The 23,036-nt window shown below is 35.7% G+C and overlaps 1 protein-coding gene across 1 annotated transcript in view; it reads right to left on the bottom strand.

Moving 5' to 3' along the window:
• Positions 1-23,036, bottom strand: part of TLL1 (tolloid like 1) — a 209,546-nt gene that overhangs the window by 83,873 nt on the left and 102,637 nt on the right. The window contains exons 7-8 of the mRNA XM_078069414.1: positions 7,516-7,621; positions 338-462 (exon numbers count right to left, since the gene is read on the bottom strand). Of these exons, the coding sequence (XP_077925540.1) occupies positions 338-462; positions 7,516-7,621 (231 nt within the window). The remainder of the gene's footprint in view (positions 1-337; positions 463-7,515; positions 7,622-23,036) is intronic.

The following is a 23,036-nucleotide window of genomic DNA, read 5'->3' as shown; positions in this document are numbered from 1 at the left end:
CATTTGACTATAAAATCCTGCAACTATTTAATGACAACTATCAAACAATCGTGCTTTTTGCTCTTTTACTTGTTAAGTTAAAAGAAAAAAAAGTACTATCCCTGTTAGGAAAACATACTATCCCCGCTTAAATTTGATTTCTAGCAATTTGTTTTTAATTTTATCAATGGGTGTTCCAGAGTTCTCTCATTTCATTTTATGATTACTGACTTTGAACTGAAAACGTCACTTGCCAGCATGGAGAGACCCAAGTAAACAGTTCAGGGAATTGTGGCTTACTCATCTGGAACAACACAGTCAGGCACAATTATGGCTCTGTTTTTGTATGGTGCAATACCTGGACATCTATACAGCTTTCTTGCCTGTGCAATATCTCCTTTGCTTAAACGGGTTCGTTGACCAATTGCAGGACGTATGCCATTATCATCACGAGAGGGGAGAATAGTATCCAGAAACATCCCCCTGAAAAAAATCAGAAGCAAGCCACACATAAGTCACCAAATTAAGACACATACATTCCTTACAAGTATAAGTATATATAATTATCTTTTTTCAGACTCACGTCAGTTAAAGGGAAAATACATCAGTGTTGAGCTTCAAATAGTGTGCCAGACTTTCAAAACATGTTTATCAAGGTAGGAAAAAAAAGTTGTGTTAAATTGTATACCTAGCAAAAGTCAATGAAATAATTTTAAAAATCTAGAATTCTATATAGTCCCCCACCAAATATAGCATGACTTTTTTTTAGGCTTTTAAGCAAATCTAAGAACCACTTGGATTAGTAAATTGTAAAACAATTTTCCCTCATAGAAGTCTATATTTTAAGGACAACCTACAATACATATTTTTGAGGTTACTAAAATTGTAAAAGCCAAAAAATGTTATTTTTTTAGTTAACTTATTAATTTAACCTATGTATTCTTAGAAGTCCAAGTATTACAGTATGTTAAAAGAACAGGAAAAAAAGACAGAGTATCAAATTTTAGAAAGAACATTTTAAGCAAAATAGTTTTTTGATACACACACACACAGAGACACAAAGAGAATAAAATTTTCATGGTAAAATTAAGAAGAAAAAAACTAGCAATGGCAAAGCCCTAATAATACTAAGCTAGACATACCAAGTCGTGAGATACCCAAATTTGTGATACTATCTTTCTCAATCTTCAAAACTAAAAATTCTGAATATAATGCACTAAAGACATAGTCTTAATTTTGCAATGAATATCAACATTTATAACTCTAAAGGAAGAACTGAACTTAAAAGTTAAATGGACTGGGAAACTATTCCAGTGGTAAGAAGGATGAGGATTTCAAAAAAAAGAGAAGCTTTCTATAAAAGTATTTGAAATTAAGAAATAAAATTGTTAAAAAAAAATATTTTAAATTAGGATGAAAGGCATGATACTCCTTTCCAAAATTTTAATGAATAAATTGTATTTAGACTACAGGTTAAAAGAACATTTCGTCTCTATCCTTTCCTTTAGGAAATATTTCCTAAGCACTGTTGTAGGTCTGGATTTATAGCCATTAATAAAAGAAACACTATGATTCTCACATTTTAATGTAGGGCAAGAGACATTAAACAAAAGATTGAGTACTGAGAGAGTGACAGGTCCTATGGAGAAAAAGAAGTGAAGATGGACATTGATTATCCATGATGGGGTAGTTTTTAAATAGAGTGATCAAAGAAAAACTCACTTGGAAGTTGACATTTTGGCCAAACATGAAGGAAGTGAGAGTGAGGGCACTGTGAGTAAATGGGAGTAGAAACTTCCAGAAAGAAAGAACAGGAAATTCAACTGCTCAGAGATGGGAGAATCCTTAAAGTGTTTGAGTGTCACACAGAGAATGTGACTTTTAGTCTAAGGAAAACTGTTACCATCTGGAAGATGGTAAACAGAGGAATGACATGATCTATGAGTGCTTTATGACTAACCTCTCTGGCTCCCAGGTAAGGGTAGTGATCTTTATAGATAAAACCTGGATAACACAAATAAAAAATGGAACTCTTTACAAATCTAAGTATCTACAGAACTCCACATGCATATTGCTTGAGATAAAGGGAGGGAGGGGAATTGATGATGACTTATGGGAGTAGACCAGCAAAAGTGAGAGGTTGCTCATAATAAGATGCAACTCCAGCTAGGTCAATGCATTGAAGGAGAAGTTGAGCTATAAAGTAGGGTCGTATTGAGAAAAGCCATTCTTCAACTATACTTCATGAATCAACAGATATTTTAAGTAGGTAAGTCCAAATTAATGAAGGGTTACCATTTCTGCAGTACTTCAGTACCAACAAAATATTCATTATTTTCTAGGGGCGCCTGGGTAGCTCAGTTGTTAAGCGTCTGCCTTCGGCTCAGGTCGTGATACTTCAGCTCAGGTCGTTATCCCAGGGTCCTGGGATCGAGTCCCGCATCGGGCTCCCTGCTCTGCGGGAAGCCTGCTTCTCCCTCTCCCACTCCCCCTGCTTGTGTTCCCTCTCTCGCTGCCTCTCTCTGTCAAATAAATAAATAAATCTTTAAAAAATATTCATTGTTTTCTAATTCTAAAATCAGATTTGTAAACTTTAAAAGGTTCACTTTTTCCAGTTTTTAAAACAGTTCGATTTAAAAAGGTCAAGGACATCTTGACATAGATATATTCAAATTCAGACAATAGAATGATGAATTTTGACTCCTCTCTGCTGAGGTACCTTCTCTTCCATTCAGAAGGGGGTAAGTCACACTTTGTTTTGTTCTTCCTTTGTGGTCAAGAAGTTAACAATTCTCTCCCTCCGCTTCCAGGCCTGTTAAGCAATACAGGTTCTTCCTGAATATCCTCAGTGAGGTACTATCAATAGTCCAGAGACAGATTACAAAGGGCTTCACTTACTAATCTTCATTTGTTCTACCTACATTAGAAGAGTGAATTAGCTATGCTTCTTTAAGAAACTTTGTAAAATTTTGCAATTCCTTCATTAAAGAAAAATAAGCAATCCCAGTTAGCAAGCCTCTACATTACAAATTACCCATGCATATAAAGACCACATATATCTAGTTCTATTCTTCCTAAAAGTAAGTACCTAAATCTGCTGATGGGCTACATCCACGAAGACAACTGAAACTTTTTATAGACTCCCTGGGTTCAGAAGAAAATATAAAATTTCAAATACTTGCATTAACAGAATGAAGAACAAAAACCACATGTTCATCTAATTAATGTAGAAAAAGCATTTGACAAAATTCAAAGACCTTTCATGATAAAAACTTTCAACACGGGCGCCTGGGTGGTTCAGTTGGTTAAGCGGCTGCCTTCGGCTCAGGTCATGATCCTGGAGTCCCTGGATCGAGTCCTGCATCAGGCTCCCTGCTCGGCGAGGAGCCTGCTTCTCCCTCTAACCCTCCCCCCTCTCATGTACTCTCTCTCTCTCTCATTCTCGCTCTCTCAAATAAATAAATAAATCTTTAGGGAAAAAAAAAAAACTTTCAACACACTAGGAATAGAAGGAAACTGTCTCCACATAATAAAGAACATAAATGAAAAGCCTACAGCAAACAACATACTCAGTGCTGAAAAACTGAAAGTTTTTCATCTAAGATCAAGAACAAGGCAGAAATGCCTGCTCTCACTGTTTCTATTCAACATAGTACTGAAAGTTGTAGCCAGAGCAATTAGGCAAGAAAAAGAAGTAAAAGACATCTAAATAGGAAAGAGAGAATTAAAACCAACTCTCTTTGTAGATCATGTAATCCTATATGTAGAAAACCCTGAAGAGTCCACAAAAAAAAAAAGTGAGAACTAATAAACAAATTTAGCAAAGTTGCGGAATAAAAATCAACACACAAAAAATCAGTTGTGGTTTCATACAATAGCAATGAACAATCTGAAAAGGAAATTAAGGAAAACAATTCCATTTAAAATAGCATTAAAAATAATAAAGTACTTAGGAATAAACCCAACCAAAAAAGTGAAAGATTTGTACACTAAAAACTACAAAACATTGCTCAAAGAAATTAGAGAAGACATAAATGGAAAGACATTCCAATTTTTATGGATTAAACAACTTAGTTCGTTAAGATGTCCACACTACTTAAAATGATCTACAGATCCAGCCACAATCTCTATCAAAATCCCAATGGCATTTATTGCAGAAATTTAAAAAGTCCTAACATTCATATGGAATCTCACAGAACCTCAAATAGCCAAAAAACTGTGAAAAAGAACAAAGCTGGAGGACTCACACATCCTGATTTCAAAACACATTACTAAGCTAAAGTAATCAAAACAGTGTGATACTGGCATAAAGATAGACCTAGAGACCAATGGAATAGAATAGAAATCTCAGAAATAAACCCTAGTGAATACAGTAAATCATCTTCAACAAGAGTGCCAAAACCACTCAATGGGAAAAGAAACAATCTATTGAACAAATGATGTTGGGAAAACTGAATATCCATGTGCAAAAGAATGAAGTTAGACAATTATTTAAGCTATGTACAAAAATTAACTCAAAACAGTTTAAGACCTGAACACAAACCCCAAAACTATAAAACTCTTACATGAAAACATAGTGGAAAAGCTTCACACATTGGATCTGGCAATGATTTCTTGGATATGACACCAAAGCACAATTAACAAAAGCAAAAATAGGTAAGTGGAACTACATCAAAATAAAAAGCTACTATGCAGCAAAGATGAAAAAAAAAAGAAAATATTTGCAAATAACATATGTAAGAAGGAGACAGAATATATACAGAAATACTACAATTCAACAACAAAAAAATTAAATAACCTGACTTTAAAATGGGCAAAAGAATTAAATAGACATTTCTCCAAAGATGATACACAAATGGCCAGAAAGCACATGAAAAGATGTTCAACATCATCAATCAGAGAATGCAAATCAAAACCACAATAAAACATCATGTCATACCCAGTAGGATGGCTACTATTTAAAAAAAAAAAAAAGGAAAAAATAAATAGAAAATAATACATGTTGGTAAGGATATGGAATAACTGGAACCCTTGTGCACTGCTGTGGGATTTTGAAATGGCGCAGCTACTACAGAAAACATCATGGAGTTTCTTCAAAAAATTAAAAATAGAACTACCATATGGTCTGGCAATCCCACTTCTGTGTATCTATGCAAAATAATTGAAAACAGGGTCTGGGAAAGATATTTGCATACCCATATTCATAGCAGCACTATACACAAGAGCCAACAAATGGAAGCAACTCAAATGCCCATCAGTGGATGAATGGATAAACAAAATATGGTCTATACCTACAATGGCATATTATTCAGCCTTAAAACAGAAGGAAATCCTGGGTCACATGCCGCAACATGCATAAACCTTGACAACACTGTGCTAAGTGAAATAAGCCAGGCACAAAAAGACAAATACTGTATGGTTCTATTTAAAGAGGTATCTAAAATATCTAAATCCAAATTCACAGAAACACAAAGTAGAATAGTAGTTACCAGGGGCTGCCAAGAGGGGAAAATGGGGCACTGTTGTTTAATGGGCATGGGCATAGGGTTTCAGTTTTGCAAGATGAAAACGCTGTGAATATCTGTTTCACAATCATGTGAATATACTTAACATTACTAAACTGTACACTGAGAAATAGTTAAGATTATAAATTTTATGTTGTGTGTTTTTAACCACACAGGCACATACACACACAAAACTTCAAATACTTTGGAGGTGGTGGCTAAGAACTGTGCAAATATTTTATCTCCTGGAATTCAGTTATTTAAATATATGTATGAGTTAATAAACATCCTCTTTAAAGATCAAAACAATAAAATAATGTTGGTTGGATCAACTCTTCTAACAGGTAGGTATAGTTACTTTCACTCTAAGAATATAAGTTCATTAGGAAAACCGAATAGGATAATTTTGAAACAGTAAGACAAAATAATAGGTCAAGGCTGCTTGGCATGCAGCACCATGGTGTGGGGGGTGGGGATGATGGACTGCAGGTAGTAAGAGCAGAACGATTTATGAAAAAGAGGAAAGGAAAAAATTTAAACATGTAAAAGAAATACAGAGTAAGGGGAAATATATATTTTAAATGTTGGTATATATTCATCATCTATCAAAGACAGAAAGAATGAATTATTTTCTCTACTTTCCACTACCTCCTGTGTTCCAAAGAATCAAAAGTCAGTTTAGTTCTAAATAATTCAGTAGTATATGAGAGGCGCCTTGGCTGAACTGGGACCCAAATCCCATTTGTTACATTTCTACAGAAAACTCAATTCCAAACACTGACCTAAACATAAAGTTTTATAGCTCTTTGAGATTAATTTCAGGCCAAATTTATGGATGTATTTCTACCAAAACTTAAATTCAATTCCAGAAACAGTAAGTATTTGGGTGGTTATTATATTTAAGCAAATATATATGCACTTCAGTAGAAAATAATTATTAAATATCATTAATAATTATATTAAAATACAATTAACACTCAATTTTTTAAATAATACAGTTTTGTCTTTCAAAAAGCATAATTGAAAAATGTATCCAAGTATTAAGAGTTCTTTGAGACATTTTTCTTTACTTTTTATCAGGAAATTTTTTAGGGGGCACCTGGCAGACTCAGTCAGTAGAGCATGTAACTCTCCATCTCAGGGTTGTAGGTTCAAGCCCCACTGTGGGTGTAGAGATTACTTAAAAAAAATAATGAAATCTTTTTTTAAAAATGTTTTAAAAAGGGGGGGTATTAATTTGAATCTTTTTTATCTTCTTTCCACCCCTGCCTTTAGAAACAGATGTTTGATGAATTGTGAAATGGACATAAGTGGGCAAAAAGAATGAGTTGGAATGGACAAGAGGGTAAAATAGGCATAAAAATGGAAAGGGGATGACTTCAATGGTTTGACAGATCCAAATTCCTTACCTGGGAACTATTTGCTTGATGACATCATCTTTAGAATAAAGTAACTGAAACCCAAATTTATTATGTTCTTTAAAAATAGCATAAACTTTTAATGAAATGACTTTAAGGTTAATAAGTTGTAAAATTTTAAATTATATGAAGTAAAATATCTTCATAATATATTCTTTGAGAATTAAATTAGCATAACTAGCACTTGAGCAATAGAAGATACAGAGTAGAAAACACAAGTCACATAGACAGTAGACATTCCAACTCAACAACCAAGTACCCTATTTAATTTGTGAATGCCTAATTTTCATTAAATAATGCTAAGCCAATTTAATAGGCTGATCATTTAATAATCATTTTAGTTGGACATTTTAAAGTGATTTAGGAATGTAAAATAGCTTAAATAATTCATACCATTTTAATTTTTACTCTGAACTTATGTATCTGATAGGAAATGTGAAAATATGTTTTTAAAATTTCAAAAAGCTAGTGTTGGCTATAAATACCAAGTATTTTTCTACTTAATGGCAACAGTATTTGAAAGTGGTTCTAGTTCCAGTGTTAAACATAGCTTTGTGAGGAGCAACACAGAGGAAAGGAATTAAAAGTCAAAAGGTATAACCTGAGACTCCAACCTTGAGAAGGTGTTCCTGGCATAGTGCATGATACTGTCAAAGTCGTATCTTTCTCCAAGTGAGTTCACTTCTCCAGGCTCCATCTTCAGAAAATTGTACTCTTGACCTAAGAATCAGTCACAAACATTTCAGGAGCCTTTTAACAGACAGAGAAAAGAGAAGAGCCCCTCCTGGGTGTGCATCTGCTCTTTCAAAAAAAAAAAAAAAAAAAAATATATATATATATATATATATATATTTTTTTTTTTTTGACAGAGAGATAGAGAGCACAAGTAGGCAGAGTGGCAGGCAGAGGGAGAGGGAGAAGCAGGCTCTCCACTGAGCAGGGAGCCGGACGTGGGGCTCGATCCCAGCACCCCAGGATCATGACCTGAGCAGAAAACAGCCGCTTAACCGACTGAGCCACCCGGGTGCCCCATCATCATCTGCTCTTGACTAAAGGCTGGTTACAGCTACATACCAATACCCAGCTACGTGCAAAAGTATGTATCCAGTGCTACTGTTTTCACTTCATATCATATTGAAAAAGTAATACTGAATTTGATTAATAAGTTAATTTTCAAAAAAGAGCTGGATTACAACAAGCATACTTTGGGTTGTTTTCCATGTATACATTTTACATTCTTATAATATTTGTTTCTCTAAAATCTCACTGCTTTTTTCAGTACTGCAGGAATGATCATAAAATGCTATATTGTTACCTAATGAGTCCCCACCTTTCTCTTATGACTACATTTGTCAAGATCAACAAAAATCATCCTTCTATTTGCTTTAGAGTCTTTCTATGAAACACTGAGAAAAATATAAAAGCAGTATTTGTACGTACACACAACACTGCAGGCTTTGGCCATGTGACTTTGTCACTAAAAGTAAAACACCAGCAGCAGAGTTCATTCAGAATGGAAACAAGATTCTCTCTGATGAATCAGTTCCAACCTCTACTTGGAGGGCTTTTTGATCAAGAAGAATGTGCTTCAGAACTTAACAATTTATTTATTTTTGTTTTACTTTTCACAACTGTCATTTTAACTTCTGGACATTTTCATTTTAATGGGTTTCTCAACTGGCTATTTATAACTGTATTGCTATACTGTTTCTTGAAATCTGAAAATAACAGACTTCTCTACGTAGATCTATGGCAATGGTTCCAGAAATGGAGAATTCCCTCAGAATTCAGGCCTCAGTGACTCCATTTTCACAACCTTAGTAGCTGAAGATGGCTGCTTTTATGGCTCATTTATGTAACTTCAAAAGTTTTGAAAGATCCAAATGTAAAGGTGAGTTCTCAGAATTTCAAATTCAAGGTTGCAACTCAGAATGGAACTATTACAACACTCATCTAACTAGGTTTTTATTCCAACTGCCATATGACTATGAACAATATAAATATTACATTAATGAAAAATTTTCCAAAAGACAATAAAGAAATTGAGTGACACCAGAACATAATATCTCTGTAAGAAGGAAATCCAGTATATTCACTTGAGCATTAAGGATTAAAAAATTATAGTTATAGAACCCAAGTCCCAGGATAAAGTGTTTTAGTCTATCTTCAATGACCTCACACATTAATGAACTAACCAGCCTCTTTGGTGTAGTATGTGTTCCCCAAATCTCTGATGTATCTATCTGTATTATAAGCATCTTCAGGAAAAACCCTGCATTCCTTCCAACCTCTCTTAGAAGCAACTGTTACAACTTTCTTCTTCATAAGGAAGAATAAGTATATTTTAACATATCCAGTTCTAAGGTGAGATTTTTACAAAGCTATGGAGATGATTTTATAGACATTTATCTATAACCCACTGGAGATTTCAACTTCAAGCACAATATGGGAAGATACTCTCTAGTTAAAGCAAAATGCTCTATAAAAATTTCCAAAAGTGGAACATTAAACAATTTCAGTCATACATTTTGAGGCCTCAACATGTAGATGACTCAGTGTTTGGTGCTAAATAAAAACAATATGGCCATACATGGTCCAAATAAAGAAAACTGAACTTATTTTATGAAAAAAAAGGAAGAGGATCAGAGATATAGAGCACCAGGGGAACTTACCCTAAACAATTTAAAAAAAAAAAAAAAAAAAAAAAGATGATAAGCCTTCTTCTTGAAAGAGTATTCTAAAATGGATCTTTAACCAATTTGGTTCCTACTGTAGTTACTAATTTTGCATATAAATGTGAGGCTAAAGTCTGCACATTAGACATTGCCCTTGAATAACAGTTGATCTTAAGTTTCTGAGCCAGAGCAAGTCATAAATTTGTTGAAGATTAATCTCCAACATGACATGACCTCTTTCATACTAGAATTGCCCTGTGACAGTAGTTCCACATACTTAGGAAATCTCACACAATAAATTCTTTCTTTTCTATTGGCCTAAATGTTGAGTCACCCAAGGTATGCATAGCCATAATTGCTAAACACTGTGCTAAGTATTATATATTTATATACTACTTATATGTTTCTTGCTTAAGTACATATTTATGTTAAAATGGAGTCATTATTAAGAGTAAGAATCATTTTTTTTTAAAGATTTTATTTATTTATTTGACAGAGAGAGAGACAGCGAGAGAGGGAACACAAGCAGGGGGAGTGGGAGAGGGAGAAACAGGCTCTCCGCAGAGCAGGGAGCCCGATGCGGGGCTCGATCCCAGGACCCCGGGATCATGACCTGAGCCGAAGGCAGACGCTTAACGACTGAGCCACCCAGGCGCCCCAAGAGTAAGAATCATTTTTGAAGGTTACTTCCTTTATAAGATGTTTTCTCCATTTAATAAAAGAAACCTAATAACTCTGGTTAACAGCAAACTTCTACTCATTTAACTGGTAGTTGAAATCATTTTCAGAAATATTATTTCCTCTTTATTTCTTTCCTAATGATATAAAGTAAGATGAACTTTGATAGCTGGCTCAGGCATTTGAGTCCCCTATATTGGGGGTAAACATTTTCTGTACTTCTCTTTGATAATCAACACTACAAATGATTTCATCATTTTTTAAACTGAAATACAATTGACATAAATATTATATTAGTTTCATGTGTACAACACAGTGATTAGACACTTGTATACACTGATCACCACAATAATAAGTCTAATTACCCTATATCACCACGCAAAGTTAACAAAACGTTGACTGAATTCCCTATGCTGTACATCACATCTCCATGATTTACTTATTTTATAACTGGAAGTTTGTACTTCTTGATCCTGTTCACCTATTTCATATTGCCAAATCCCCTCCCCTCTGGCAACCACCACTCCGTTCTCTGTATTTATAAGTCTCAGTTTTATTTTGGTTTATGTGTTTATTTGTTTGTTTTGTTTTTTAGATTGCCCTTAGAACTGAAATCATGTGGCATTTGTCTTTCTCTGGCTGACTTATTTCACTTAGCATAATACCCTCATGGCAAGATTTCAGTCTTTTTCATGACTGAGTAATATACCATTGTGTGTGTGTGTGTGTGTGTGTGTGTGTGTGTGATGTCTTCTTTATCCATTCATTTATTTTTTTTAAGATTTTATTTATTTATTTGAGAGAGAGAGAGAGAATGAGAGGAGGAGGGGCAGAGGGAGAAGCAGGCTCCACGCTGAGCTGGGAGCCAGATGTGGGGCTTGATCACAGGACCTGGAGATCATGACCTGAGCTGAAGGCAGACGCTTAACCATCTGAGCCACCCAGGCACCCCTTTATCCATTCATTTATTGATGGATACTTGGGTTGTTTTCCTGTCTTGACTATTGCTGAAAATGCTGCAATGAATATAGGGATGAATAAATTCTCTTGAATGGTGTTTCTGTTTTCTTTGGATAGATAACAAGAAGTAGAATTGCTGGATCATACGGTAGTTCTATTTTTAGTTTATGAAGAACTTCCATACTACTTTCTATAGTGGCTGCACCAGTGCGTGAGGGTTCCCTTTTCTTCACATCTTTGCCAAGACTTGTTATCTCTTGTCTTTTTGATGAAAGCCATTCTAACAAGTGTGAGGTAATATCTCATTGTGGTTTTGATTTGCATTTCGCTGCATTAATTATTGATGATTAATGATGTTGAGCATCTTCATGTGCCTGTTGCCCATCTGTATGTCTTCTTCAGGAAAATGTCTCTTCAGAACCTCTGTCAATTTTTTAATCAGATCATATTTTTGCTATTAATTTGTATGAGTTCTTTATATATTTTGGATATTAACCTCTTATCAGATATATGATTTGCAAATGTCTTATCATATTCAGCAAGTGCCTTTCATTTCACTCATGGTTTCTCTCACTATGCAAAAGCTTTTTTAGTTTGATGTAGATCCATTTATTTTTCCTTTTGTTACCCCTGCATTTGGAATCAGATCCAAAAACAAACAAACAAACAAGAAAACCAACAACAACAACAACAACAAATACCATTAAGCCTAATGTCAAGGAGCTTACTGCCAATGTTTTTATCTAGGAATTTTATGGTTTCAAGTCTTACATTTGTCTTTAATCATTTTGAGTTAATTTTTGTGTATAGTGTAATAAAGTGGTCCAGTTTCATTCTTTTGCATGTAGCTGTTCAGTATTCCTAACACCATTTATTGAAGAGATTATCCTTTCCTCACTGTATATTTGTGCTCCTTTTGCTGTAGATTAATTGCCTATAGATATAGATGATATAGATATAGATATAGATAGTTATAGATATAGATATTTATATGGGTTTATTTCTGGGCTCTCTATTCTGTTCCATTGATCTATGAGGCTATTTATAAGCCAATAGTATATTGTTTTGATTACCACAGTTTTGTAGTATAGTTTGAAATCAGGGAGTATGATATCTCAGGCTTTGTTTTTCTTTCTCAAGGTTGCTTTGTTTATTCGGGTTCTATTGTGACTTTTTAGAAATTTTAGAATTATTTGTTCTAGGTCCATGAAAAATGCCATTAAAATTTTGATAGGGATTGCACTGAATCTGTATATTGCTTTGGGTAGTGTGGATATTAACAATATTAATTCTTCTAATCCATGAACATGGAATATGTTTTTACTTATCCGTATTTTCTTCAATTTCTTTCACTAGTGTTTTATAGTTTTCAGTCTACAGGTCTTTCACCTCCTTAGTTAAATTTATTCCAAGGTATTTTATACCTTCTGAAGCAATTGTAAATAGGATTGTTTTCCTGATTTCTCTTTCAGATAACTTCTTATTAGTGTTAGAAACACAACATATTTTTATATATTAATTTTGCATCCTGTAAAATTTACTTAATTCATTTATTAGCACTAAAAGTTTTTTGGTGGAGCCTTTAAGGTTTTCTACAAATAGCATCAGGTCATCTATAAATAGTGGCAGTTTTCCTTCCTCCTTTCCAAACTGTATGCCTTTTATTTCTTTTTCTACCTAATTGTTGTAGCTGGAACTTCCAATACAATTTTGAATAACAGTGGCAAAAATGTCTTGTTCTGATCTTACAGGAAAAACTCTCAGCTTTTCACCATTGAGTATATTAGCTGTGGGATGGCCATATATGGTCTTTATTATGTCAAGTACATTCCCTCTATACCCACTTTGTTAAGAGTTTTTATCATAAATGGATGTTGAATTTTGTCAATGCTTTTCCTGTATCTATGAGACGATCATATGATTTCTATATTTTGTTATTGTGGTATATCACATTGGTTAATTTGAGCATGTTAAGTCATCCCTGCATCCCTGGAATAAATTCCACTTGATCACAGTGCATGATTCTTTTAATGTATTGTCAAATTTGGTTTGCTAATATTTTATTGGGGATTTTTGCATCTATATTCATCAGAGATATTGACTTGTAATTTTCTTTTTTTTTCTTTTTTTTTTTTTTTTTTTTTGTGGTGTCCTTGTCTGGTTTTAGTATCAGAGTAATGCTGAGTTCATAAAATGAGTTCAGAAGTACTTCCTCCTCTTCAATTTTTTTTTTGGAATAGTTTGAGAAGGATAGGTATTTCATCCTTGAATGTTCAATAGAATTTACCAATGAAACTTTCTGGTCCTGACCTTTGTATGTTGGGAGCTTTTAAATTACTGATTCAATCTCCTTATAAGTAATTAGTATATTCAGATTTTCTATTTCCTTATGATTCAGTCTTGGAAGATTATATGTTTCTAGGAACATAACCAGTTCTTCTATGTTGCCCAATTCGCTTATCTATAATTGTTCATAGTAGTCTAATGATCCTTTGGATTGCTGTGGTATCTCTCTCTCTCTCTCTCGTGAGTCTAGCTAAAGGTTTATCAATTTTGTTTATCTTTTCAAAGACCCAGCTTAGGAGAGCCTAGCCGGCTCAGATGGTTAAGCGTCTGCCTTCAGCTCAGGTCATGATCTCCAGGTCCTGGGACCGAGCCCCGCATCGTGCTTCTGGCTCAGCAGGAAGTCTGCTTCTCCCTCTGCCTCTCCCCCTGCTCATGCTCTCTCTATATATCTTTTCAAATGAATAAATAAAATCTTAAAAAAAAAGACCGAGCTTATAGTTTGTTTTTTTATATTATCTATTAAGTTCTATTTCATTTATTATTTCTGTCCTTCTACTAACTTTGGATTCATTTTTTTTTTCTTTTTCTAGTTCCTTTGGGTATAAAGTTAGATTGTTTGAGATTTTTTGTTTGTTTCTTGAGATGCCTGTATTGCTGTGAACTTAACCTCTTATAATTACTTTTGCTGTATCCCATAGATTTTGGTATATTTTATTTCTATTTTCCTTTGTCTCTAGATATTTTTCTAATTTCCTCTTTGAATTCTCCAATGACTCAGTGGTTGTTGAGTAACATGTTGTTTAATCTCCACATTTTTGTGTTTTTTTTTTTCATTTTTCTTCTTGTAATTGATTTCTAGTTTCACGCCATCATGGTCAGAAAAGACGCTTGATATGATTTCAATTTTGTTGAATTTACTGAAACTTGCTTTGCAACCTAACATGTGATCTATCCTGGAGAATGTTCCATGTGCACTTGAGAAGAAGGTGTATTCTACTTCTTTAGAATGGAATGCTCTGTATATCTACTAAGTCTTTCTTACCATATGTGTCATTTAAAGCCAATTCTTTCCTACTGATTTTGTGTCTGGATGATCTATCCACTGATGTAAGTGGGTTGTTAAAGTCCCCTACTTCTATTGTATTACTGTTAATTTCTCCCTTTAGGTATGTTAATACTTGTGTATTTAGGTGCTTCTATGCTGGTTGCATATACATTCATAAGTGTTATATCTTCTTGCCGTATTGATGCCTTTAACATTATGCAATGCCCTTTTTGTCTTTTATTAGCCTTTTAAAGCCTATTTTTGTCTATGAGTACAGCTAACCAGCTTTCTTTTCATTTGCATTTAAACAGAATATTTTTTTTTCCATTCCTTCACTTTCAGTCTGTGTGTGTTTAGTTCTTAAGTGAGTCTCTTATAGGCAGCATATAGATGCATATTTTTTAACTATTCAGCCTCTTTATATCTTTTGATTGCAGTATTTAGTCCATTTACGTGTAAAGTAATTATTGATAGGTATGTACTTATTGCCATTTTGTTGACCATTTTCTGGCTGTTTTTGTAATTCCTCTCTGTTCCTTTCTTCTCTTTCTCTCTATCCTTGTGGTTTGATATCTTTCCTCAGTGTTATATTTATATTCTTTTCTCATTTTATTTTGGGTATTTACTATAAGTTTTTGTTTTGTGGTTACCGTGAGGTTTGTATATAACATTCCTATGTATTTAATAGTCTATTTGAAGTTTGATAGCAACTTAAATTTGAATACATCCGAAAACTACATTTTACTCCACCCCCATATTTTGTTTTGGATATCACATTTTCAATCTTCTTACTTTATGTATCTTTTAACTGATTATTTTAGTTTTAATTAATCTGACTACCTTTTTCTTTTGACCTTCACACTAGCTTTATCAGTTATTAATCCACTACCTTTACTATATATTTACCTTTTCCAGTGACATTTTTATTTTCATATGTTTTATTGTCCTTAATTATCATCGTGTCTTTTCTGTTTAAAGAAGTCCTTTTACAGTTTTTTGTGAGGCCAATTTAAAGGTGATGAATTCTATTAGCTTTTGTTTGGAAAACTCTTTATCTCTCCTTTAATTCTGAATGATAGCCTTATTAGATACAGTATTCTTGGTCAGTTCTTTGTTTTCTTTTTTCCTTTCAATGCTTTAAATAGGTCAGGCCACCTCCTTCTGGCCTGCAAAGTTTCTTCTGAAAAATCTGCTGGGGGAGGAGCAAGATGGCAGAGGAGTAGGAGATCTGGATTTCGTCTGGTCCCAGGAATTCAGCTGGAGAGGGATCAAACCATTCTGAACACCTACGAACTCAACAACTCTCTGAACAGAAAAGCGACCACTTTCTGGAAGGTAGGACATGTGGAGAAGTGAATCTGTGGCGATATTCAGGAGGATAGATGGCGGGGGAGGGGGCCTCCGTCAGCCGCTTCTGGCAAGTGATAGAGCAGCAGAGCACAAAATCAGAACTTTTAGAAGTCGGCTCCGCTGAGGGACATCGCTCCAATGGCTAAGCGGGGGGTGAAAGCCTCGCTGGGACAGTGTGGTCTCAGGACCCTCAGGGTCACAGAAAGACTGGGGGTGCCTGAGTGCGGCAGAGCTCCCAGGTTTCAGATTAGGGAAGCCAGGTACAGAGACGGAGCCGAGGAGTGGGCTCTCAACCCAGGGTTGCCATAAACCATGATCCACGGCACAGTCGGGCCACTGCTCTTCCAACAGGGACCCAACAAGCAGCAGATCTGGGGAGACTCCCCTTCCTCCCCCAGGAGGAGTGGTGCAGGAGCGCAGCCCAGGGATCTGCTGGGTTTGAAGACTCCATACGGGGCCGGGTGCCAGAGATAGAAACACTCGGTCACAGGCCAGGTGAGCGCGGAGTGTGGCTGGAGACCAGGGAGAGGAGAGTGACTGACTGCTTTTCTCTAGGGGTGCACTGAGGAGTGGGGCCCCGAGTTCTCGGCTCCTCTAGGGCGGAGATTGGGAGGCTGCCATTTTCACTCTCATCCTCCAAAGCTGAATGGAAAGCTTGCAGGGAACAAAAGTTCCAGAGAGCAAACCCGAGCAGATGACTTAGCCTGGACCCGGCCAGGGCGGGGTAATTCCGCCTCCCGCAAAGACATTTGGGAACCACGGCAACAGGCCCCTCCCCCAGAAGATCAGCCAGAACAGCCAGCCAAGACCAAGTTTACCGATCAATGAGAACAGCAGAACTCCAGCGCTAGGGGAATACTGCACATAGAATTCATGGCTTTTTTACCATGATTCTTTAGTCTTTCAAAGTTAATTTTTTTTAACTGTCTTTTTCTTTCTTTAATTTTTCTCTTTCCCTTTTTCAACAAACATCCTATTAATCCTTTTTTTTAAAAAATCTTTTTTATTTTTCATTTTTAGAGTCATATTCTAACCCTTCAGAGTAGTTACCCTTATTTTTGGTATATATATATAAGTTGTTCTCTCTTTAAAATTTTGGGATATACTTTCTTCTAACAGATCAAAATATACCCTAAATCTCTAGTATGTGGCATTGTTCCAGTCTCCTGCCTGATCACATTCTCTCCCCCCCTTTTTTTAATCCTCTTCTTTATTTTTTCAACCAACTTCTTATCTTACAAATTCCTTTTATAAAATCTTTTATAATTTTCATCTTTACAGTCATATTCCATCCCTTCATCGTATTAACCCTTATTTTTGTACATATGTAAGTTTTTCTTTCTTTAAAATTTTGGGAAGCATTTTCTTCTAACAGACAAAAATATGCCCAAAATCTAGTGTGTGGCACTGATCTATGCACCAGCCTGATCATATTTGATCATATTCTGTTTTTGTTTTGTTTTGTTTTTGTTTGTTTGTTTTTATTTTTTTCTTTTTCTTTTTATTTTTTTCTTCTTTTTTCTTTCTTTCCCTTTCTTATCACCCGGTTTCAGGTCTTTTCTGATTTGTTTAGTGTATATTTTCTGGGACGTTGTTACCCTGTTAGCATTTTGTTCTCTCATTCACCTATTCTCTGGACAAAATGACAAGATGGAAAAAATCACCTCAAAAAAAAGAAAAAGAGGCAGTACTGACTGCCAGGGACCTAATCAATATGGACATTAGTAAGATGTCAGAACTAGAGTTCAGAATGATGATTTTAAAGATACTAGCTGGGCTTGAAAAAAACATGGAAGGCATTAGAGAAACCCTTTCTGGAGAAATAAAAGAACTAAAACCTAACCAAGTCGAAATCAAAAAGGCTATTAATGAGGTGCAATCAAAAATGGAGGCTCTAACTGCTAGGATAAATGAGGCAGAAGAAAGAATTACTGATATAGAAGACCAAATGATGGAAAACAAAGAAGCTGAGAAAAAGAGAGATAAACAACTACTGGATTATGAGGGCAGAATTCGAGAGATAAGTGATACCATAAGACGAAACAACATTAGAATAATTGCGATCCCAGAAGAAGAAGAAAGAGAGAGAGGGGCAGAATGTATATTGGAGCAAATTATAACAGAGAACTTCCCTAATTTGGGGAAGGAAACAGGCATCAAAATCCAAGAGGCACAGAGAACCCCCCTCAAAATGAATAAAAATAGGCCAACACCCTGACATCTACTAGTAAAACCTACAAGTCTCAGAGACAAAGAGAAAATCCTGAAAGCAGCTCGAGACAAGAGATCTGTAACCTACAATGGTAGAAACATTAGATTGGGAACAGACCTATCCACAGAGACCTGGCAGGCCAGAAAGGACTGGCAGGATATATTCAGAGCCCTAAATGAGAAAAATATGCAGCCAAGAATACTATATCCAGCTAAGCTGTCATTGAAAATAGGAGAGATAAAAAGCTTCCAGGACAAACAAAAACTACAGGAATTTGCAAACACGAAACCAGCCCTATAAGAAATATTGAAAGGGGTCCTCTAAGCAAAGAGAGAGCCTAAAACTAACATAGACCAGAAAGGAACACAGACAATATACAGTAACAGTCACCTTACAGGCAATACAATGGCACTAAATTCACATCTTTCAACAGTTACCCTGAATGTAAATGGGCTAAATGCCCCAATCAAAAGACACGGGCTATCAGATTGGATAAAAAAACAAGACCCACTGATATGCTGTCTGCAAGAGACTCATTTTAGACCCAAAGACACCCCCAGATTGAAAGTGAGGGGGTGGAAAGCCATACCACACTAATGGACACCAAAAGAAATCTGGCATGGCAATCCTTATATCAGACGAATTAGATTTTAAACCGAAGACTGTAATAAGAGATGAGGAAGGACACTATATCCTACTTAAAGGGTCTATCCAACAAGAAGATCCAACAATTGTAAATATCTATGCCCCTAACATGGGAGCAGCTACTTATATAAGCCAATTAATAACAAACGCAAAGAAACACATCAACAACAATATAATAATAGTGGGGGGCTTTAACACCCTCCTCATTGAAATGGACAGATCATCTAAGCAAAAGATCAACAAGGAAATAAAGACTTTAAATGACACACTGGACCAAATGGACTTCACAGATGTATTCAGAACATTCCGTCCCAAAGCAACAGAATACACATTCTTCTCTAGTGCCCATGGAACATTCTCCAGAATAGATCACATCCTAGGTCACAAATCAGGTCTCAACCGGTACCAAAGGTTGGGATCATTCCCTGCATATTTTCAGACCACAATGCTTTGAAACTTGAATTCAGTCACAAGAGGAAAGTTGGAAAGAACTCAAATACATGAAGGCTAAAGAGCATCCTACTAAAGAATGAATGTGTAATCCACAAAATTAAAGAAGAATTAAAAAAATTCATGGAAACAAATGAAAATGAAAACAAAACTGTTCAAAATCTTTGGGATACAGCAAAGGCAGTCCTAAGAGGAAAGTATATAGCAATACAAGCCTTTCTCAAGAAACAAGAAAGGTCTCAAATACACAACCTAACCCTACACCTAAAGGAGCTGGAGAAAGAACAGGAAATAAAGCCTAAACCCAGAAGGAGAAGAGAAATAATAAATATCAGAGCAGAAATCAATGAAATAGAAACCAAAAGAACAGTAGAACAGATCAACAAAACTAGGAGCTGGTTCTTTGAATTAACAAGATTGATAAACCCCTGGCCAGACTTATCAAAAAGAAAAGAGAAAGGACCCAAATAAATAAAATCATGAATGAAAGAGGAGAGATCACAGCCAACACCAAAGAAATACAAACAATTACAAGAACATATTATGAGCAACTATATGCCAGCAAATTAGATAATCTGGAAGAAATGGATGCATTCCTAGAGATGTATCAACTACCAAAACTGAACCAGGAAGAAATAGAAAACCTGAACAGACCTATAACCACTAAGGAAACTGAAGCAGTCATCAAAAATCTCTCAACAAACAAAAGCCCAGGGTCAGATGGCTTCCCAGGCGAATTCTACCAAACATTTAAAGAAGAATTAATACCTATTCTTCTGAAACTGTTCCAAAAAATAGAAATGGAAGGAAAACTTCCAAACTTGTTTTATGAGGCCATCATTACCTTAATCCTCAAACCAGAAAAAGACCCCATCAAAAAGGAGAATTACAGACCAATATCCTTGATGAACATGGATGCAAAATTCTCACCAAAATACTAGCCAATAGGATCCAACAGTACATTAAAAGGATTATTCACCATGACCAAGTCGGATTTATCCCTGGGCTGCAAGGTTGGTTCAACATCCACAAATCAATCAACGTGATACAATACATTAATAAAAGAAAGAACAAGAACCATATGATCCTTTCAATAGATGCAGAAAAATCATTTGACAAAGTACAACATCCTTTCTTGATAAAAACTCTTCAGAGTACAGGGATAGAGGGTACATACCTCAAGATCATAAAAGCCATCTATGAAAAACCCACAGCGAATATCATTCTCAATGGGGAAACTGAGAGCTTTCCCCCTAAGGTCAGGAACACGGCAGGGATGTCCACTATCACCACTGCTATTCAACATAGTATTAGAAGTCCTAGCCACAGCAATCAGACAACAAAATAAATAAAAATCATCCAAATCAGCAAAGAAGAAGTCAAACTCTCACTCTTTGCAGATGATATGATACTTTATGTGGAAAATCCAAAAGACTCCACCCCAAAACTGCTAGAACTCATACAGGAATTCAGTAAAGTGGCAGGATAGAAAATCAATGCACAGAAATCAGTGGCATTCCTATACACCAACAACAAGACAGAAGAAAGAGAAATTAAGGAGTTGATCCCATTTACAATCGCACCCAAAACCATACGATACCTAGGAATAAATCTTACCAAAGCGGCAAAGAATCTGTACTCAGGATACTCTAAAATACTCATGAAAGAAATTGAGGAAGACACAAAGAAATGGAAAAACATTTCATGCTCATGGATTGGAAGAACAAATATTGTGAAGATGTCAATGTTATCTAGAGCAATTTACACATTCAAAGCAATCCCTATCAAAATACCATCCACTTTTTTCAAAGAAATGGAACAAATAATCCTAAAATTTGTATGGAAGCAGAAAAGAACCCGAATAGCCAGAGGAATGTTGAAAAAGAAAAGCAAAGCTGGCGGCATCACAATTCCGGACTTCAAGCTCTATTACAAAGCTGTCATCATCAAGACAATATGGTACTGGCATAAAAACAGACACATAGATCAATTGAACAGAATAGAGAGCCCAGAAATGGACTCTCAACTCTATGGTCAACTAATCTTCGACAAAGCAGGAAAGAATGTCCAATGGGAAAAAGACAGTCTCTTCAACAAATGGTGTTGGGAAAATGGGACAGCCACATGCAGAAGAATGAAACTGGACCATTTCCTTACACCACACACAAAAATAGACTCCAAATGGTTGAAAGACCTAAATGTGAGACAGGAGTCCATCAAAATCCTAAAGGAGAATACAAGGCAGCAACTTCTTCGACCTCAGCCGCAGCAACTTCTTCCTAGAAACATCGCCAAAGGCAAGGGAAGCAAGGGCAAAAATGAACTATTAGGACTTCATCAAGATCAAAAGCTTTTGCACAGCAAAGGAAACAGTCAACAAAACCAAAAGACAACTGACAGAATGGGAGAAGATATTTGCAAATGACATATCAGATAAAGGGCTAGTATCCAAAATCTATAAAGAACTTATTAAACTCAACACCCAAAGAACAAATGATCCAATCAAGAAATGGGCAGAAGACGTGAACAGACATTTTTCCAAAGAAGACATCCAAATGGCCAACAGACACATGAGAAAGTGCTCAGCATCGCTCAGCATCAGGGAAATCCAAATCAAAACCTCAAAGAGATACAACCTCACGCCAGTCAGAATGGCTAAAATTAACAAGTCAGGAAATGACAGATGTTGGCGGAGATGAGGAGAAAGGGGAACCCTCCTACACTGTTGGTGGGAATGCAAGCTGGTGCAGCCACTCTGGAAAACAGTATGGAGGTTCCTCAAAAAGTTGAAAATAGAGCTACCATACGATCCAGCAATTGCAGTACTGGGTATTTACCCCAAAGATACAAATGTAGGGATCCAAAGGGGTACATGCACCCCGATGTTTATAGCAGCAATGTCCACAATAGCCAAACTGTGGAAAAAGCCAAGATGTCCATCGACAGATGAATGGATGAAGAAGATGTGGTATAGATATACAATGGAATACTATGCAGCCATCAAAAAGAATGAAATCTTGCCATTTGCAACAACGTGGAAGGAACTGGATGGTATTATGCTGAGCAAAATAAGTCAATCAGAGAAAGACATGTATCATATGACCTCACTGATATGAGGAATTCTTATCTCAGGAAACTGATGGTTGCTGGAGTGGTGGGGGGTGGGAGGGATGGGTTGCCTGGGTGATAGACATTGGGGAGGATATGCTATGGTGAGCGCTGTGAATTGTGTAAGACTGTTGAATCACAGACCTGTACCTCTGAAACAAATAATACTTTATATGTTAAAAAAAAAAAAAGAAAAGAAGAAGAAGAAGATAGCAGGAGCGGAAGAATGAAGGAGGGGAATGGGAGGGGGAGATGAACCATGAGAGACTATGGACTCTGAGAAACAAACTAAGGGTTCTAGAGGGGAGGGGGGTGGGGGGATGGGTTAGCCTAGTGATGGGTATTAAGGAGGGCACATTCTGCATGGAGCACTGGGTATTATATGCAAACAATGAATCATGGAACACTACATCAAAAACTAATGATGTAATGTATGGTGATTAACATAACATAATAAAAAAAATTGAAAAAAAAATTATCTGCTGATAGCCTTATGGGATTTCCCATGTATGTAACAAGCTTGTTTCTCTTGCTATTTTTAAGATTATCTCTTCATATTTAACTTTCAATGTTTTAATTATAATTATAATTAACTTAATTATAATGTGTAGATCTCTTTGGGTTCATCTTGTTTGGAACTCTATGGGCTTCCTGTGTCTGGGTGCCTGTTTCCATTCCCAGATTAGGGAAGTTTTCATCCATGATTTCTTTAAAATAAGTTTTATG

Source organism: Halichoerus grypus, chromosome 3, assembly GCF_964656455.1.
Source record: "Halichoerus grypus chromosome 3, mHalGry1.hap1.1, whole genome shotgun sequence".
In the NCBI taxonomy this organism is placed as follows: Eukaryota; Metazoa; Chordata; class Mammalia; order Carnivora; family Phocidae; genus Halichoerus; species Halichoerus grypus.
The sequence above is the reverse complement of the archived record's forward strand: the minus strand, read 5'-3'. Positions and strand labels throughout refer to the sequence as shown.